Source organism: Melanostigma gelatinosum (genome assembly GCF_949748355.1).
Source record: "Melanostigma gelatinosum genome assembly, chromosome: 17".
Classification (NCBI taxonomy): domain Eukaryota; kingdom Metazoa; phylum Chordata; class Actinopteri; order Perciformes; family Zoarcidae; genus Melanostigma; species Melanostigma gelatinosum.
The window spans coordinates 6,972,339-6,992,132 of NC_136650.1; the positions used below are offsets into that span (position 1 = coordinate 6,972,339).

At 44.6% G+C, this 19,794-nt stretch overlaps 1 protein-coding gene across 1 annotated transcript in view; it reads left to right on the top strand.

Annotated features, from left to right (window-relative positions):
* Positions 1-19,794, top strand: part of epha10 (EPH receptor A10) — a gene marked incomplete at both ends in the record, with an annotated part of 154,667 nt that extends 134,873 nt beyond the window's left edge. The window contains 11 exons of the mRNA XM_079288669.1: positions 2,064-2,192; positions 5,331-5,386; positions 10,290-10,415; positions 11,156-11,341; positions 13,918-13,979; positions 14,509-14,625; positions 15,005-15,091; positions 15,988-16,140; positions 17,932-18,122; positions 18,202-18,366; positions 19,680-19,794. Coding sequence (XP_079144795.1) covers positions 2,064-2,192; positions 5,331-5,386; positions 10,290-10,415; positions 11,156-11,341; positions 13,918-13,979; positions 14,509-14,625; positions 15,005-15,091; positions 15,988-16,140; positions 17,932-18,122; positions 18,202-18,366; positions 19,680-19,794 — 1,387 coding nt within the window. The remainder of the gene's footprint in view (positions 1-2,063; positions 2,193-5,330; positions 5,387-10,289; positions 10,416-11,155; positions 11,342-13,917; positions 13,980-14,508; positions 14,626-15,004; positions 15,092-15,987; positions 16,141-17,931; positions 18,123-18,201; positions 18,367-19,679) is intronic.

A 19,794-nucleotide genomic window follows, 5' to 3' on the forward strand; every position in this document is an offset into this window, starting at 1 on the left:
CTAATACTTACAGACATTTTCTTAGCTTGAGGGAATGGCTCTTCTGACTCAAAGTCAAGAGAATTAACACCCAAATCGTCCAGTGCAGCTTTCTAAATACTACGTTGTGTATTGTTGGAGTACCGTTGCACTTCTGATGCTACAGCTGCCACGTCCAACGTTTAATCATTCTGGGAATAAACGTGGAGGACAATTACGATGGGACAAAAAAAAAAAAAAATCTCATTGATACCTTATCTTGACACTTTGTCCCATCACTTACACACAAACACGCACACACACAGAGTCCATTGGTGCCTGACCGACTTTGATAAAGCCAGAGTTCCAGGGCATTGCCCAAACATTCTCCAGGAAGCCCAGGCTTGACTGGTCAGTGCGGGGATTGTTCACCCTTCACCGGCCACACCTGTGTGTGTGTGTGTGTGTGTGTGTGTGTGTGTGTGTGTGTGTGTGTGTGTGTGTGTGTGTGTGTGTGTGTGTGTGTGTGTGTGTGTGTGTGTGTGTGTGTGTGTGTGTGTGTGTGTGTGTGTGTGTGTGTGTGTGTGTGTGTGTGTGTCTTCTGATCGAGTGTGTTTCCCGTATGTCTGCGTCTTGCGAGTGAGTAACAAGTTATCAGCGGGAGATGGAGAGGAGATCAAGAAGAAAGATAGAGGCGGGAAGTAAAGCAGAGGGTCATTTCATTGGGCCATTCACTCACTCTTGGCGACACGGGGACAAAAGACAAAGAACCGTGGGCTTCGGAAGAGGAAGGAAATGAGACGAAGGAGAAACCGGCATGCCAGGAGAAGAGGTCTCGAGCACTGTGGTGTAGTTTCCTGTGTTTCTCGTACAGATCAGTGCTTCTGTGTTTCAAGAAGCCCCTCACCAGCAGACAGACATTTTCCATTTTAAATGTGAAAGTAGTCATTCCAAAGGGTTTTGGAAATACATTGCTAGTTATTATTCATGAGTCAAATGAATAAGGGATCACTTTATCGTGGTTGATTCTTAAGCCAAACCTAAAGCTGATGTCTTTACCTTTTGTGCAAGAAAAGGGAGGAAGTGCTTCAGCAGGGAACACAGCCGCTCCCAAAGCAATAAAAGAAAACAAAAAACATTTTGAATCCTATGAACCAGAAGTCATATGACGGGATAAAACTGAAAGTGGTTTTGTGAAATTCCCCAATTTTCCATGCATTTTGCCCTACATACCTTTCTGCTGGCCTAATTCCTCTCTGCTTCACTCTCGCCTGTCATCTACTATTCCATTCCCGCTGTCTCACCTATTATGCATTTTATTTCCATAACGGCACTTTATTTTTCGAGGAGGAGAGATGGGGTGTAAAGAGCAGGCAGTGAATCATCTACATGGCATCCGTTCCCTTTCTCTGCTTTAACGTGCACTCGTTGAGATGCATCGTGTATCGGTAGAAAAGAGCTCGTGCTAATTGTGTCAGCCCAAACCATGACGGCAACTTCCTATGGGATTTGTTGTCGCTAACAAAAATATAGAATTTGACTTGCGTTGTTGTTTAATATTGCTATTCAGGGAAAATTTTCCTCATGTTTTGTAAATCTACTGATCCCAATAATTACAATTATGCATTCAAAATGAAATGCGTTTACAAAATTCTCTACGGCACAAAGACTTGATACTAAGATGACAATTCTTGCCAAATTTAACATTTGATGAGGCTGAGCTGACGGTGGCAGAATTTGGCCGGGAGCTTCAGCGTTTTTGGCGTCTTTGCATTTCTTCCTGCCATCTGGTTCTTCAGAAGTGTGAAATTCAAATTGGTCCAGAATTCTCGTCAAAAACGTCAAACTGGAAGCCAATTTAGCGAAAGTAATTAAACTTTAAAAAAAGAAATGACAGGATATATTTTCAAAATAGAGAATAAATGTTTTCATAGTTTTTGCTTGTTTTCAGCCATCATGTTCCACTGGTTAGAATGATTTGGGAGAAAGGATTCTGTTTGTCAATCCAAAGTTGTGTTGACTGACCATCTTTTTCAAGAATTGAGAAGAGCCAGAATTGACATTGGCACCCCCCCCCCCCCCCCCTCCCCTTGTTTTTTTCCCAGCAGCGTCTGCTCGAGCTCCTCCAATGTAACTCCTGCTAGCGTGGTGCTGCTTTCGACCTCCTTCTCCACTCTTCCTCCTCCTCCTCCTCTTCTTTCTCCTCTTCCTCCCTTCACACAGCTGATGCCCAGGTACACTGGCATGCCTGCACTCCCCTACTCCCCTCCCTCCCCGAACCTTTCTTCTACTCTTCATTTCCTCCTAGTTGTCCTTCCATCTCTTCTCTGCGCTTCTCTTTCTTCTCCCTCGAGCTTTCTTCATACCAAGAGAATGATAATAAGCCAAACCCTGTTTGGCCATTCCACATTAATATACTGTGTGTGAATATGTATATGTGTATATGTGTATATATATATATATGTATGTATATATATATATATATGTATATAGATATATATATGTGTACATGTGTATGTATATATATGTGTACATGTGTATGTATATATATATGTGTACATGTGTATGTATATATATATGTGTACATGTGTATGTATATATATATGTGTACATGTGTATGTATATATATGTGTACATGTGTATGTATATATATGTGTACATGTGTATGTATATATGTGTACATGTGTATGTATATATGTGTACATGTGTATGTATATATATATGTGTACATGTGTATGTATATATATATGTGTACATGTGTATGTATATATATATGTGTACATGTGTATGTATATATATATGTGTACATGTGTATGTATATATATATGTGTACATGTGTATGTATATATATATATATATATGTATATATGTGTGTATATATATATGTATATATGTGTATATATATATGTGTATGTGTGTGTGTGTGTATATATATATATATATATATATCTTCCTCAGTACTGTGCTCTACCACAGAATGATCTTGAAAATGTGATGGAGAGTCTTACTGTTGAATTCATACCCCAAAAAGAGCCCCCCTCCAAAAGACCTGCATTTGCATCTGCTATTTCAATCTGTGACATTTCAAAAGAAGAAATGAAATGAAGTCATGTGACTTTGCCTTCATTCAGCCCTGCCAATTATTATTTTTTCCTTTCTCCAAGGCTTAGTCGCCTCCTTGCCCCCTCACGTCCTTCATGTCACTTGAAATTGTCCCCTTAAATCTACTATTTCTCTACTTCTGCATGCTCTTTAGCGCCACGTAACTCATCCCTTGCTTCATCTCCAGCATCCATCCTTTCCCTGCACTCCTTCCTACCATCCTTTCCTCCTCTTCCTCTGCCCCTCCCTGTGTACTTTATGGGCTGGTCTGTGTGCCTCTTCAACTATGTCTCCTTCCTACCCTTCTGCCCAATTATCCTCTTATCTGTAAACTCCTATTTTCTTGTCATTTCCTCTGCCTCGCCGTCTCCCGACTTCCTCGCATTTCTTCTCAATGATTTATCCCCTGCTTTGCCCTGGTCCTCATGTCATGTTAACCATTTACTCCCTTACATCTCTCCCCCCCTTGGTCTCTTGCATCTTGTCTCTCCTGGTACCGCCATGCCCTCCATCCTCATCTCCCCCCCCTAACCCGCTGTGCTCTCTTATCTCTTCATTCTTGTCTCCTCTCCCCTGTCTGGTATCTCCTGGCCTGAGGATCTGTGCTGCATGTGTCTGCTGGTGTGTTTTGACAGGCAGGGTCCTGACCTTGTCTCAGACCCTGCTGCTGCACAGTCTGAGGGATGTGTCAGCCTATCACGTACCCCGATGCAAACACTCGCATCAAATGCAAAAAAACAACAACCCAACCCTTCAAACGCAAGCGTTTGAAGGGCATTTACTCACATGTGCATACTCGTAAATGCATCGGGCTCTCTGTGAACTGCCTCTCAGCTGTGCACTGGTTCTGTGTAAAGTGCTGATGTGCTCCGACAGTCGCATTAATGCACGGCTCCCTGGGTAGATTTTATATTGCTTGCACACACACACACACACACACAAACGTCCAGGTCCATTGACGCGCGCATGGACCTCACCCGTTGACTCCCCCCTTTACGGACTGTGCACCTCAATGTCAGCAGTCAAAGCTCACTTGCCAGACACACACACGGGCATTTCAACATGGAGGGGTCTGTGGGTCCTCCCCCGGGATATTTTGAACATCAAACGCATCATTTTCTGCATTGGTTTGATTTTTAATGGTGGAAATGTCTTTATTTGTCTAAAAGAAAACACAAAATGTAATCGTATACTGAAATGGAACACAGTATGGTTCTCAGGCATTCTGTATTATTTCAAATATTTATTCTCCTGTAGATCCACTTTTTCGTATTTAATGTTTAATGTTTAATCTTTTGATTGAAATAGTTTTGCAATTAATATCATATTGGTGGTGCGAACAATTGTAGGTTTTCAGCAATGTGGTCGGGACGTACCCCCACAGTCCCACCATAAAGCACACCCACGTGAAGCCATGTACAAACGTATCATAAACCTCGACTATTCAAACTAAAATGCTCAACTGCTGCAAAGTCTTTCTGAATGGAGCTAGAGAAAAATGAAAAGCAGTGTTTTTGACCTTCTATGTTCATATATATCTGGGCTGTGTTGTGAAAATATTTCAGCAGCACGTTTGTTAGTGGAACCTCTGATGCACTAAAAACTCCTTGGCTGCAACCTTCTTGTCTTGTTTTTCCATCCTTCTCTCTAATCCAAGGAAGCATGGTGTCCGTTCATCACTTGTTAATCTCTCACTAACGGTGTGTGTTTTTGTGAATTGTGTGTGTGTGTGTGTGTGTGTGTGTGTGTGTGTGTGTGTGTGTGTGTTAGCGTTAAAAGCCAAGTTTCCCTCTAAGCCGAAAAGCCATCAGCAGTCAGATCATAGAGAGCTCTTTCCTCTTTAGACCCCATGTGGTGGCAAGGGATGAGAGATAACTGTGTGCACATGCGTGTAGAAAGCGCTGCTGCTCGTGTGTGTGTGTGTGTTCGTCTTTTCCCTAAAACCTCCATCAGGCTGAAACAACAATGGCGTATCAATTCGCGGCCTATCGGTGTGTATCTGTGACTCGCTCGGTCAAATCAGGCAGGATTTGCACTTATTCAGCCTCAGATCCTTCTGTTGCTCATCAGCGCCGTCGCATCGGGGGTCTCTCCGTATCCTCTCCATCTCCGCTGTCAATACTCTCGTCTTCTCTCATCTCGCAGTTTTCGCACATTCATATATAATCTGTTGCGTTGCAAGATAAACAACGTCTGATGCTTGTATTTGTTTGTGTCTGCAATGTAGTGGGGGAAAGAACTCTGATGCCTTTCTTTGTTTCTCTTTGCAGACAATGCGGCTACAGCAAAGCTTCTCAAGAGGGAGACGAGGAACTTTACTTCCAGTGTAAGTGGCGGCGCTGATCACTCTGTTACAGCATGACACTGGGTGTTTTTGTTCAGGGGCGGGGGGTGAAAGCTGTCAATAAATGCTTTATCTGTCCTATTCCACGTGCTGGAATGCATGTCAACACGCACATTTGCGTGCATTACACATTGACTTTTGAGGCATTGAGAAGCGTCACGGCATTAATTCTGAGTACGTGCTCAGCCAACTCTGAGCACGCTGACACACTCCATGTGTGTGTGTGTGTGTGTGTGTGCGGCAGAGTTTGATGGGGAGAGATTGAAATCGGGAGGAAGTAGAGATAAGGGGGAGGGGAGAAGACGGGTTAAAGCTCCAGAACAAGGCAGGCAGCGGCAGAGATTATGCCTCCAACACAGACGTTAAATGTTGTTGTTGTACATGTTGTTTAACTCCACTCACAAAGCGCTCAATCGGCTTTTTTTGTTTAACAGCGACAGAATGGAAGCAGTTTGACATCTCTCTTCCGGTTTGTGTGTAAGTGTGCGTGCCAATGCTTTGCTAGTGTGGTGGATGAATGTGTTATTATAGAGTGTGTGTGTGTGTGTGTGCGCGCGTGCGTGTGCGCTCATTTGCGTTGTTTAATCTACCAGCATGCTGAGCCCTCTGGAGAGGTTTGGAGCACTATGCCTGATAAATAATGAGCCGGAGCCATGCGGCTGGGAATTAAATCTGCCCAAACAAAGACATGTCAACAGCCGACAAGCACGCAATGCACACAGAAACATGGACACTCGCACACGCTTTTTCAATTTTGGCCCGCTTTTCAAACATACACGCCTACTTTTTTTGTAGGACACTTGCATAAATAGGCACAAAGACACGTTGTTTTGTCTCACGGAGCTGCAGGTCTACCATGTAGTGACAGACAGTGAAAGTCATGTTAGCCTGATTAAAAAATAAAATTCTCTTCCCATTTGTTAGCCCGCTAGACCCTTAAAAGCACATCCCTTCACCATATCCAGTCAGGGCCGTAAGTATTTGGAGTGAGACACAATTTTTCAAATGTTGCCTCTTTACACGACTCCAGTGGATTTGAAAGGAATCAGTCAATATGTGGTTGCAGTGTAGACTTTCAGCTTTAATGGATACAACTAAAAATATCACAATAACCGTTTAGGAATTATATCCATTTCTACACAGTCATCCCCATTTTCAGATGCTCAAAAGTAATTCGACAAACTAACATAATTGTGAATAGAATCATTATTTTTAATCCTTTGCAGTCAATGATTGCCTGAAGTCTGGCACTGATGGACATCACCAGAAACGGTCTGGCAAAGTTTTCCTTTTGTCACAAAGTTGCCAGACCGTTTACTGCAGCCTCCTTGAGTTTCTGTTTGTGGGTCTTTCTGCCATTAGTTTTATCTCAAGTAAGTGAGAAGCCTGCTCACTTGGCCATTGAAGAATATTCCATTCCAGCCATAAGAAGCTCTTGGGTTGTTTTCACAGTATGTTTTGGGTCATGATCCATCTGCACTGTGAGGCTGAACCTGAGCAGATAGTTCAGCCCGAAACACCTCAGAACTCATCCTGCTGCTTCTATCAGCTGTGACATCACCAATGAACACCAGTGACCCAGTTAGACAGATGTAGAATGCTTTGGATCGTGAGCCGTTCCTTTCCTTCTCCACTCTTTTCTCTTCCATCATTCTGGTACAAGTTCATCTTGGTTTCATCCGTCCAAAGAATCTTGTTCCAAAACTGGTCGGTCTTTTTCAGATGTTTTCTGTTCAAGTCTAATCGGGCCTTCCTGTTCTTCAGTGTACAGTGGTTTGCACCTTGTTGTGAAGCTTCTGTATGTAGATTCATGAAGGCGTCTCTAGACTGTAGACTTTGGCAATGACACGCCTACCTCCTCCAGAGTGTTCCTGACTTCGGTAGATGTTATGAAGGGGTTTAGCCTAACAACGGCCTCCTTCACTTGCATTGATATCTTTTTGGATCGCATGCTGAGAGTTCCAAGGACCAACTGCAAATATAACATTTTGAATCCTATTGTCGGCATCATTTGTCATGAAATAGTGACAGAACTGACCACATCTGGCTATGAAACCGTTTGTCACACAATTGCCCAATTACTTTTGAGCCTCTGTAAATGTGGGTGACTGTGTCAAAGTGGCTGTAATTCCCAAACGGTCATTGTGATTTTTTCGTTATCCATTGAATTAAAGCTGAGAGTCTACACTTCAACCACATATTGACTGATTCGTTTGAAATCCATTGGAGTTGTGTAAATAAGAAAAACTAGAAGAATTGTGTCATAGTCCAAATACTGCTGGCCCTGACTGTATTAACGCGGAACGACAGGGGGAAGAGTGAAGCAGTGAGTGTTGGAGTAATAAAGTAGAGGAGGAAGGGGAGAGCACGAATGGATGGAGGAACGGATCAAGACTCATCTGCAATCTCCGTTAATAGAGCACATTTAGATAGCAGCCAGAGTTCGATATCATGTAAGAGACAGACGGAGAGAGACGTGTCCGGGGAAATGAATGGAGAGAGATAGCGAGGCGTGACGAAGGCCTTTTGTTTAGAATGAAAATATATGTGGCTGGAAACGCTCACTCTGTGGTCCACTGACGATTTATGCAGCCAAGTGTGAATATGCTTTAGTTTCCCCTCAATCGCTCATGACAGTGACACAGTTAACCCTGAAACTAATCAGCCACAGAACCAATGAAGCGTGTGTGTGTGTGTGTGTGTGTGTGTGTGTGTGTGTGTGTGTGTGTGTGTGTGTGTGTGTGCAGGTATGGACTGCACAGCTGGTTGTAAGCTACAACAGTGTGTTTGAAAAGCCTGTGTGACAGAAAAGTCCTGGAGCCTTCACTCAGCCCTTGCCTTGAAAAGAAAAGGTTTAATTTGTCTCATAATGAACTGTATTTGTTGATGTGTATGTCAGTGTCCGTCTCTCAAACATACTGTATCTGTGTGTGTGTGTGTGTGTGTGTACACACAAGCAAACCTGTGTATGTGTTGGATCAATAAGCCGTTATGAGGCAGCCAGTATATCCCTCAAGTCGATCTCGAGCTGTAATCACATTTCGGAGCCTCGTCCCGGCTTTTGGGAAAATGACCAGCCCCTTTCCTGGAAGAACAGCCTGAACATGCAGTCACCACGGTCAAAGGTCATCTAATTGAGAACTGCAGTTCAGCGGTTAATGGTTATTGCCGATCTGCTGGCTAGTTTATTTGCTAGTTGTTGGCAATCGGTAAATACAATTGGCAGTTGATTAAGAAACCCAGAGGCGAACGGAGGAATCCGGCAGTGCTTTTGTTTTGTTGTGTACAGTCAAACAGTCGGGGTCAACATCACTTACAGATTTAAATGTCAGCCGGAATTTGCAATCGCTGTGTCTCATCAGTGTCACGGAAGAGATTTTGTAGAGGTTCTTGGAAGACATTCGCCCTGGTAATCATTCATAAGAGCCTTTTCTTTCCTTTGAGGATAGGATAAGGCAATATGAAATAATTCATCTTTTTAGAATTTAAGACTAGGTTTGTATTTTAAACCCTTTTGTTGTGTGTTAACATGTTGTACAGCCCACAATTCATCACTTGCTACTCATCAAATGTCACATGATGGATGGAGGACACGGAGTAATGCTATTAACAAAGAAGCAAGCCTGTGTGCCGTGGCACTTTCAAGGTTTGCAGCCTCAGAATGTGACTGTCTAGCCTGAAGATGATATTGTGTTTGTCTGCGCCTGTTATTTTGCATGTGTGTGTGTGTTTAGTGAGATAACATTTTGAAGCATGCAGAAAAGACAAAAGGCCCTGTGATCTGACTAAAGCCGCATGGAGGAAACCCAAAGTCAGATTTGAACACTCCAAGCCTTTGATCTTGGTTTCTCCTCTCCCTCTGGAGACGTGCAAAGGTCAAAACGTACAAAAACAGAGAATTAGTCAAGTTATGAAAACATAAACGGGAGCGTTTTGTATCTTTTTAAATGAAGAAAAAAAAGAAGTCACCCAAAAATCAGCTGTTTTAAAGTATTTTTAATTTTGGATTATGTTCAGTTATTATAACCGATGAATGGCTAAACGTGTCAAATGGAGATGTTTAACGTAGGCCTACAGTCAGAGTGTGGTTTGTTACAGCTGTCTTCAACATCATTGGTAAAACTGAGGAATTGATTTCAGTCTCTGGATAAAAAAAGAGCATGGACATTTTGGGTCTTATGTTCAACAATCACACAGAGGAATTCTTTATCGGAGGAGGCAGGGACACCAATTTCTCCACTGACTGTAGCCTCAATAGAGCACAAAGCGATGCAGACATGAGAAATGTTTTGCTTTGTGTCGAGCGAGCGGCACCGCCAAGCCATCCGACGTCTCTCTTTGGTCAGCTATCGGTATTTATGGTATTCATGCTATCTCAATCTGAGAGTGGCTCCTTTTATCTGGACCGTGCCTCATGTGGACGTTTTGCCGCTGGGACTAGTGCCGACTTTTATCTTTTAATGTATTTCTTTGTGCAGACAAGCATGCGGACCACAAATCACGGGTTGCTGTCCTTGTTGATTTGTATGGACTATTGAACGACCTCACCATTCTGTTGTTCTTAATCCTCTTCGTCCCTGATGGGGAATGCAAGCTTTGCCTCGCCCCGTGTCCGGTCCACGTCCGGGCCGACCTGGATTCCTCTTTTCTCATGGTGTCCACACTTGTAAGATAGTTTGTTACACAGAAGCGTCATTAGACACTGTTTGGAGAAGGGGAGGCCCTTTCAGAAAGGTGCTTGGTCGGTGATCGGATGGTGCGTCTGGAGTGGCAGTAATGCACATCTCTTGTGTTTCGGAGGCACCGGTGTTCAAGCCTAATGTTGTCTCGCCAGTGCAATTCATTTTTGTGAGGAATGACTCGTATTGCACGTTTGTGTGTGCAGTTAAGATCCCGACACGGAGGACCTACATTGACCCGGAGACCTGCGATGACCTGCTGCAGGCCGTGCACGCCTTTGCCAAAGAGCTGGACAACTCGAGCATCAAGATAGAGAGAATTGTGCACACAGGTACGTGACTGTACTGTACAGTACGGTAACGACGCATGATCAAATCTCTGATGTTGCTCTTTTTAAACGGGTACTTCGGCATTCAAAGCAGCGAAAGATGAGAGATCCTGAGTTTCTTGATTGGGTCAAGCTCCTAATACACTCCCCTTAATGTTTCCCAGAAGGCAACTTTCGTTAGACCCTCCCTGCGCAGCGAATTCCCATGTCTTTCACACTCCACATCCCACGGTTACAAAGCTGAAGTTTCAAGCCCAATCCAGTTTTTTTTCAGACTTTAGAAAGAGAGACGCAGAAGCCATTCCACTGGTCTTCACTGGCTGAGTAGTACTCCTTGTGACGGGTAAAATGACCGAGTTTAAACTTGGTGTGCACAATTTCTACTCTGCCCGTTTGAATTCACAGCAGGATATGAAGCACTGCATTGGGTGTAGAAAGATACAGTAAATATGAGTGCATGGCACAGTAGAAATTGTGCATTTCCCTTTTTCTTTACCAGAAGCAAAATCATTTTTAACCATTTCTGTTGTAAAATCTGGAAAGACGAGGCAAATGAAGCAAGCAGAGTAGAGAACCAGCAACAGCTGCAGTTGCACTTTACCTCAACCTGCCTTGAGACAAATTAGAAAAACCAGTTCAATCAGTCTGGCAACTTCCTGCTCTGCCAGAATCCAGCTCCACTGCTATTGATCAATCATCAATAGAGGGATCATGTCCTCTGTTTGTCCGTCTCCCCCCTACAGGCGACTTTGGGGAGGTGTGTCGCGGCTGCCTGAAGCTCCCCAGTAAGAGAGAGCTGCCGGTGGCCATTAAGACATTACGGGCCGGCTGCTCTGACAAACAGCGGCGCTCCTTTCTCAGTGAGGCCGGCATCCTGGGGCAGTTCGACCACGCCAACATCATCCGGCTGGAGGGCGTCATCACCACCGGTAAGGAGGATGGGGAGGGAGATCAAGCAGAACGCGAAAGGCAGCTTGGTGAGGAAGGCGAGCGGGTGAAGATGAAAAGAAGCACAGAAGGGGGGAAAATCCCAGGTATCTAAGGATCAAAGGAGGAATGGAATAGTTTGACCACTTCCAGTATCATTAAGGGGGTTCATCACCTCCATTACCGAGGAGGCAGGGCTGGGGAAAAGGGAAGTGAGGCTGTAGGGAAGCAGAACGGGAATTGGAGTTTGACCATTTCAGCATCACACATGCTCAGGGGGTTACCACTTCTGGTAACTATGGAGCGAGATGAGAAAGAAAAAAGAATAGGAGCATGGACAGGAGGAGAGAGGATCGGGATGAGCACTGCGATACGCCAATTCAATATCACACGTGTGGGGGGGGGGGGGGGGTGTCAACGCTCACAGCGTGGAGGGCGGGACGGGAGGTTGGAAAATAAGAAAAAAGGTTGAATAGGAGAGAGGGAGCTGAGCGACATCAAGGCTCATTTTCCACTGACAGATAGCAATTGAGGTCCTAGAGCGAAAACAGGATGGAAGAAGTGGGATGGAGGGGGGGGGGGGATGTGAAGGGAGGAAACGGAGGAAAGAGACGTGAGAGGCAGAAGATGAGGTAGAGGTCAATGGCAGGTGAAGGGAGAAGCTTTAAAGAGTTTGTGAAGTTTTTGTTACTGCCGCAGTGATGCTCAGTGCGTGTGTGTGTGTGTGCGTGCGCGTGTGTGTGGGCACGGTGCCCGAACACACTCTGTGCTCAGTAGGATGGCAACAGATGTGCAGGGTACAGTAATTGGTGCTAGAGACCCAGCGGGGCACTGAGATCCACTCCAATCTCTCCCACCATCACGTGCGCAAACACACACACACACACACACGCAGTCATTCATAGACAACTCACGTGCATGCTACCTCGCACACATACAAAGGCAGTCCCGTATGCTCACGTTCTCTTTCACTGTCATTTATGAGCAAATATGAATAGTGAGTTTTCCATGGTTCACATACGTTTTAATATGTAATCTCTATGTATAAAAAGTACAATATTTTCATCTGAAATGCAGCCGAATAGAAGTATAAAGTCAAAGAAAATGGAAATACTCCAGTGAAGTACCTCAAAATTGTACACGAGTACAGTAGTAGAGCAAATGTCCCAAGTTACTTTCCACCACTGATTGTATAATATGGCAATCAGGTGATTTGATACCAGGGAGTGTTTTCACACGGAACATCTCAGGGTAGGAACTGTTCTGCCCTCAACCGTCGGTGTGCAGGTCCACCGAGCTGTGAATCCACTGTGGTTGCTATTTCAGCGCACAGTGATAAAGATCAGGGTCTACTGGGCAGCGTTATCGAGTGTGATTGGCTGTGATGATGTTTGTCCTCTTTTATGGGATATTTTCGCCTCAAGTGGATATTTCAGTTTTCTTCGGCTCCTCTGGCAACCTGATTGAGCCGAGATGTAGTTTTGCCGCACGCTGTTCTGAAGCAGGATTTGCTTTTCAATATGTATTCAAATTATGACTTCCAAGTGAGTTTGCCTTTCTCTGAATGTGTATTTGTGTGAGGCAGCAGAAAGTGCTTATTACCTGCTCCCTGTTTCTGTCACACAATCAACTTCTCCTCCCTCTGCATTTCTGTCAGACATGGTCTGAAACACAACGTGTTTTCGCAGGTAATCACGTAACACACATTGTATAATCCTTTTTAAAGGAGCTCCTCGTTAGTAGCGAAATGTATCCGTCATTCCCGCCCTGAGCGACACACAGTTAAACCCCCGATTCGCTCTCCAACTCGCATTAATTACGTGATTGGCTGCCGTATTGTGGCAGTGTCTCTGTGCCGACTCACAGCTCCCTCGTGTTGTTGGTAACCTTTTCCGAATGGCTTCCTGAAAGCCCAGTGATTCTGGCAAACCGTGAATTGTGGATGTCCCAATTCCAAGTAAGCATTTTTCGTAACGTGCCTGCATAAAGTGCCAGGGCTGATTGCGTATCACATTTATTTTCGACATATCTAGGTCTTTGCCTTCTTAGCGGCTTACATATCCATCTGGTCTGTTTTACTCTCTCAAGCTCCCGTAAGCCGCTCCCCCTTTCTCCTCGTTTCCTCTCCACTCCAACTGCTGCAGTCTCACTTTCCTCCTCTGTGCACTTCACAGCACTGCTGGATCCCTGCCATCTGTGCCTGGCCACAGTGTGTGCACGTATGTATCTGTCGTGCGTGTGTGTGGTGTGTACGAATGCGCACGCCTCGGGCCACATATATCTGTGTGTGTGTTTGCGTGTGTGTGTGTGTGTGTGTGTTTGCGTGTGTGTGTGTGTGCGCGAGTGAGTGTTTGAGGGTCGTTAAACGTGCTGAGACAGCCGGGGCAGCACACAGGTTCTCCTGGCTTCACCACAGTTCACTGGGTGAGGAATGGCTTTGCACAATGCCTGCCGTGTTGCCAAGTGGACTGGACTTACTCTCTGTCTCTGTTACTTCTCTCACCCCCCCCCCCCTTTGATTCTTTCCATTTCACGTCTTCATCTGCTGTCCTGTCCTGCTCTCCTTGGCGTTCTCCAGGGAACACCATGATGATCATCGTGGAGAGCCTGACCAACGGGGCCTTGGATTCCTTCCTTAGGGTAAGTTTTGTGCAATTTGTGTGCGTGTTTCTGCGTTTATCTTAAACGCACGTATGCAGACGTGCTTGCTCATTGTCCCATAACAAAATGAACCCCCGTCATTATTCCATTTCGGAGCCCTTTTACAAACAAGGCCTTTTGCTCTAATGATCCTAAATGCACTATTATTATCGTGCAGTCCTGGGGCAGCTGCACTTATTACAGTAATAAGGAAATGCACCATAATTAACAGCACAAATAGTGTTTGTGCTGTAAGCTTCTGTAAACTGTTATTGTGCCGCTCTGCTCTGTGAACCGTTGCAGCGTGCACTATAATGATATGAATTAATGGGCTGTTTGTTTTTTATCCTCCAAATAAAGGGATTTAGCCCAGTGAGCACATCATTGTACTGTACCAACAGATGTGCCGCCTTTTCGGATCACTGTATCCACACTATATATCCTCTCAACTCTCCTCTCTTCCTCTTCCATTGCTTTTCCATTCACCGCCTCCCTGGTCGTCTTTCCCTTCGCCTCACAATAACCTCAGAAGCACGAAGGCCAGTTGAGTGTAATGCAGCTGATGGATCTGCTGACTGGTGTGGCATCGGGGATGAAGTACCTCACCGATATGGGCTTCATCCACAAACGGCTGGCCGCACACAAGGTAAGGGAGGCAGGTGGGAGGAGTGATGCAAACGTCTTTGACAATCACTTTTGGCGGTAGCTTTTGGTTACAGTAAAGACAACACTGTCGAAAATCGTTGAGTCACATTCGGGTTTCACTGTGTGGCGTTTCTCTAAAGAGCCCGTCTGTCGGACCTGCAGATGGCGGTGGTCGCGTTGCAGAAACATGAAGGACCAGTCAATTTGTTGTCGTAAACAATCGGTTGTCCGTGGTGCGATGAGAGCTTTGCCCACACTGAGATGGTTTGCTCTCCTAATGCAACCAATGCTGATGAGTTTGTTCTCCTAATGCAACCAATGCTGATGAGTTTGTTCTCCTAATGCAACCAATGCTGATGAGTTTGTTCTGCCGCTCTCAGGTGCTGGTGAACTCCAACCTGGGCTGCAAGGTTTCTGGCTTCAGACCTCGTCAGGAGGACAAGATAGAGGCCATCTACACCACACAGGTAAGAAGAGAACGATATTTATAATGTGTTATAATCTGCTTATAGCATGGTATGGTCATAGTTATAAGCCCTCATGAATATTCATACTTTATAACAATAATCATTGCACATTCTTCATAACTATTGGTTATTGGTTCACATAGTTGTAATACATTATTATAACTGTTATAATATATCATAATAATTATTATTAGTAACTCCAAGTGGTCATTGTTTGCGTTAAATAAAGATGAACAACACACAAATGTAGAATTAATTGTCTCTTATAATCGTGATTATAATGCATTATAAAAAGAATACAATGCATTACAACTGAGAATTATAACACACTCGGATCAGTGTCACCGAGTGACCAGCAATGATAGTGTTGTGATATTTGAGCGAATAAGTCGTGATGAAATCTTTTACAATGTGCTATGGTCGTTGTTATTAAGCATTATGGATATTTATGAGTGCTGATAACTTTGATTGTACAGTAAGCAGATTATAAAGCATCATAAGTGTGTCTTAGAAAGTGATACCAAAGAAATCACGGTAAAAAGGTTTTAGGTTCAGGTTGTTAGATTGTACTTTCCTGATGAATGACCGTCAGAGTGGCACAAAGCCTGTTGGTCACACGTGTACAGCTGATGTTTTTAATGAGCCGTGGACCAAGTGAGAGTTTGTCCAGCTGAGGTCATATAATTAAGCTCTCAGGAAGAAAAACATTTTTTTCGGTGCTTTATTTCCACGGATGTTTTTGGGTTCCACTGAAGGTGAACCAACTCCTCTAAAGAGTCTTTTGATCGACTGAAAATATGTTCAAAAGCTGTTGAAAGAGAATATTAAAGCTTCATTTCTACGAACTCTCCACACCCTTTGACTCCACGTCTTACCGGCCCGCTTCTCTGCTGCAGCACGGAGGGAAGAGCGCGGTGCTGTGGACCGCTCCCGAGGCCATCCAGTACCACCGCTTCTCCTCCGCCTCAGACGTCTGGAGCTTCGGCATCGTCATGTGGGAGGTCATGTCCTATGGAGAGAGACCCTACTGGGATATGGGCAACCAGGACGTAAGTGTGTGTGTGTGAGAAAAGCTTCGAGATAGGAGGCTGCTTTTTCATTAATCTTCCCATTCATGTCCTTTATATTTCTCCCTCCCTTCCTTTTTTAGAGAACATCTGCACTTTAGCAGTCTCCCTCCCTCTCTCAATGAACTCCGTATTCATGCCCAGCTCGGATGCTATTAAAAGAAAGCCAAAGAGCCACAGTACCTCTGAAAGCTTTTGCCGAGCCTAAGTCCCCCTCTTTAAGTCTGCATCAGCTCCATGACCAATCCTGTTTTCTCCTAAGGACGCATTGACCCCCTTCTAGTGGTCGCCCCCCCCCCCCCCCCCCCCGCCTGTCCCAGAGTGCCATCCTAGTGTTAAAACCGCTTTGTCCTTCACAAAAAGGTGTTTTTTATTTGACTTTGTGCAGGACGTCATGCCTGTAGAGTGCAGTTGAAAGTGTGATGCAAGTCTGCTGAAGAGGCAAGAGAGCAGATTATTCTTTGAGACTATTCTTCTTCCCTCTCAGCCCGGTTCATGTTATCAAACTTTCCAATTGAGAGGCCAAAGGTCAAGCTTGTAGCGCGCCGGGGATATTAGTCCATTTTAAATTGATACATTATATCATCACGGAATTGTTGGTCGGCCCGTCCACCTGTGATCCGTCGTGCCCTTTACCTACCGCCTTTGATTAAATGGAGAATGTCAAATGCTGAAAAGGCTTTTATGACGGCTCTTTAGTGAGATAGCAGCTTAAGGGGCTGAGAGGACGGCGGGCAGAGAGAAGAAAGAGCGTTTTAGGAAATAATGCCATTTCTGATGGATGTCATTTCTGTGATTATGCGCCGACTATTTCCTCCTTTTGTACGCCCCTGCATACACTGAGAGGAGGTCTCCTGCGAGGTGGGCTTTGAATGGGGACAACAGTAGTGTGATGGAGGAGTGAGGAGGTCTGGAGGGACGCTTTTCATGCTGTGCTATTTGAAGACTGAGGTCTCACGGGGTTGGATTAACAATGCTGACCTGAGATGAATCATTCCGTCTGACTGGTTGTGTTTAGCAGCTTATCTTCTAGAGTGGGTCCGGGTAAGGAAACAATCGCTCTTGTGGTCTGTTTGTTCCGTCTCTTTAATTTCTCTTCTGTTTTTTTTTTCATCCACTGGCAGACAACATATTGTATTATAGGAAATTAAAATGTTGGAGTAAAATGTTCCGCTGATAGCAGCCCAGCTGTTGTGATACCCCATCAAATATCCTGTGAAGTGACACTGAGACATTGAATATCCTGTGACGTGACCTTTCAGTCAGTTTGCCAGCGTACCTTTCGCCTCTCTCTCCGATAACAGCTGCACACTCGCTGTACGGCTCTGGCTTTTCTTTTGTTGTAGTCGTAGCTTTGAGTCGAGACATCGCTGCATATTTGTAGTCGGCTCATATTGTTTAGGTCAGCAGTATCTCTCTGGGAAATTCTGCTTATTTTGCAGCTGGCGATGACTCGCAAGGTGACCTTAAAGGATGCTGCCTCGAAATAAGTTCAATTAACGAAAAGCAAAACAATGCAATGGAACAGTGTAGGTGGTGTAGTTGGTGACGGGAGGAAACAAAATCAGGTTTTAAACGCCGTCCTCAACTTTGTAAAGTAGGACAACACTTTTTACATTCTTATTAACTCTCCCCGTTCCGCCCTACCAGTCGCATACATTCTCTTTGGGAATTCATCCAATTCCAACTGTGATGAGTACTTGACATTCCCAACACTAATTTCAAATGTTCTAACCTGATATAACTATTTGCCTTCGTCTGCGTGCCCTGTAGGTGATCAAGGCCATCGAGGACGGCTTCAGGCTGCCGGCTCCGGTTAACTGCCCTCCGCATCTCCATCAGCTGATGCTGGACTGTTGGCAGAAGGAGAGGACAGAGAGGCCCAGCTTCAGCCAGATCCACTCGGCCCTCAGCAAGAGCATTCGCTCCCCCGACGCCATCGGTTCCTCCACGTTGGCACGCAGGTACGGCCCGGTAGTGCATCGGCTCAGTGAAGAGATTTCCTATCGACGCGCAACCAAACCCCCGTTTCTTCTTCTCCAGAACCCTGAGTTCATCCATTACTCTAGCAGAGAGGCCGCTGCCCTCCTTCCCGGCCTTTAACTCGGTGGGAGAGTGGCTGGACGCGGTGGACATGGGCCGGTACAAGGACAACTTCACCGCTGCAGGATACTGCTACTTGGAGTCTGTGGCACGAATGACTGTACAGTAAGTGGCTTTACGTGTCTGTGTAGCAGTGACCTTTCACAATTAAGAGAACAGATCATTTAAAAATGTAAATATTCTAGTTTCTAAATTGTGACGATTTACTGCTTTTACTGGAGGCATAATTCTCGATAATTAGATTACAAATTAGTTGCAGCCCTAAAATAAGGTAAATATACTGTATAATGGATAAAACTCTAACTTCAGATGGACTGGTATTACCAGTGGACCTCGAGTATAAATCTGTATTTTACTCTAATTTACTGACATTTCCCCCGGGACGGTATGTTAAGGCTCTGTGTAACATCTGCTTATATTAAAGATGTGAAACAAGATCATTGATATTCGATATGATAAATACAATGACATTGCATTTATGTTTACGTAGATTCACAAACACCTCTTGTTTTGGTGCCCACAGGGATTGATGTCCATGTTCTGTAGCGAGATGAGCCTCCTGAATTTTCACCCAAAATGCTGTCAGAATAATTTAATATATAATGTCCGACGTGATTCTCGACCAGGTTATCAGGCAGGAGAAAACATAAAACCCCAAATCCCAGAGATGCCGATTCGCACGAGTCTGATTTCATCACATGAGCTCAGTGTTGAGTGAAGTTTAGCAGCTCATTTGTGGTGGAATTTCTAATTAAGGACAAAGCAGATTTACACCGGATTAAGATCACAGACAATTATTACAAATGACTATTGGGCCCCAGGTAGTACCAGTCCCGTGCACAGGGCATAAGGAGCAAAACTATTTCTCACATGTGGAAACTCCATGCAGCAAATACATGCTGTCAGTCGTGTTGTATTCACACATACAAAAAAACCTGTTTGCGCATCATCAACAGCTTTAACTTCCCACCTCACTGCAGTCATGTAGAAGTGCACTCCTGGTTGTGTCAGTACACTGTGACATCATGGAGGATATCACTATTGTTCACAGAAAACAAATTAAAATTCACTTCCACGATGCTTTTAATTATTTTATCAAGACACATTTTCATGGTACACACACATGTACAGTATATATGTCAACAGAAGGGTGAATGAAGAGGAATCTTCATTTGTTTTCTGTGTTTTTGTACAAATGTTGTTCTTTCAGATCCATTTGAGGAGTGCTTGTGGTTGGAGTGTTCCACGTTTTATTGAAAATGTGTCGCGCATTATGAGACAGTGTGGTATTGGTCTTTACTCAGTCTTGGTCTTGACTGCAACTCTACCAGTTGTATACCTGTGTTGGGCTGTTTTACCAGCCAATGACATACAGTCCAATGCATTCATCTTCCTTTCTTTGTTTCTTTGCTCCACAGAGATGTACTGAGTCTTGGCATCACCTCCCTTGAGCACCAGAAGTTGATACTGGCTGCCATCCAGACCCTCAGAGCCCAGGTGATCCAAATGCACGGCCGCGGTGTGCAGGTCTAA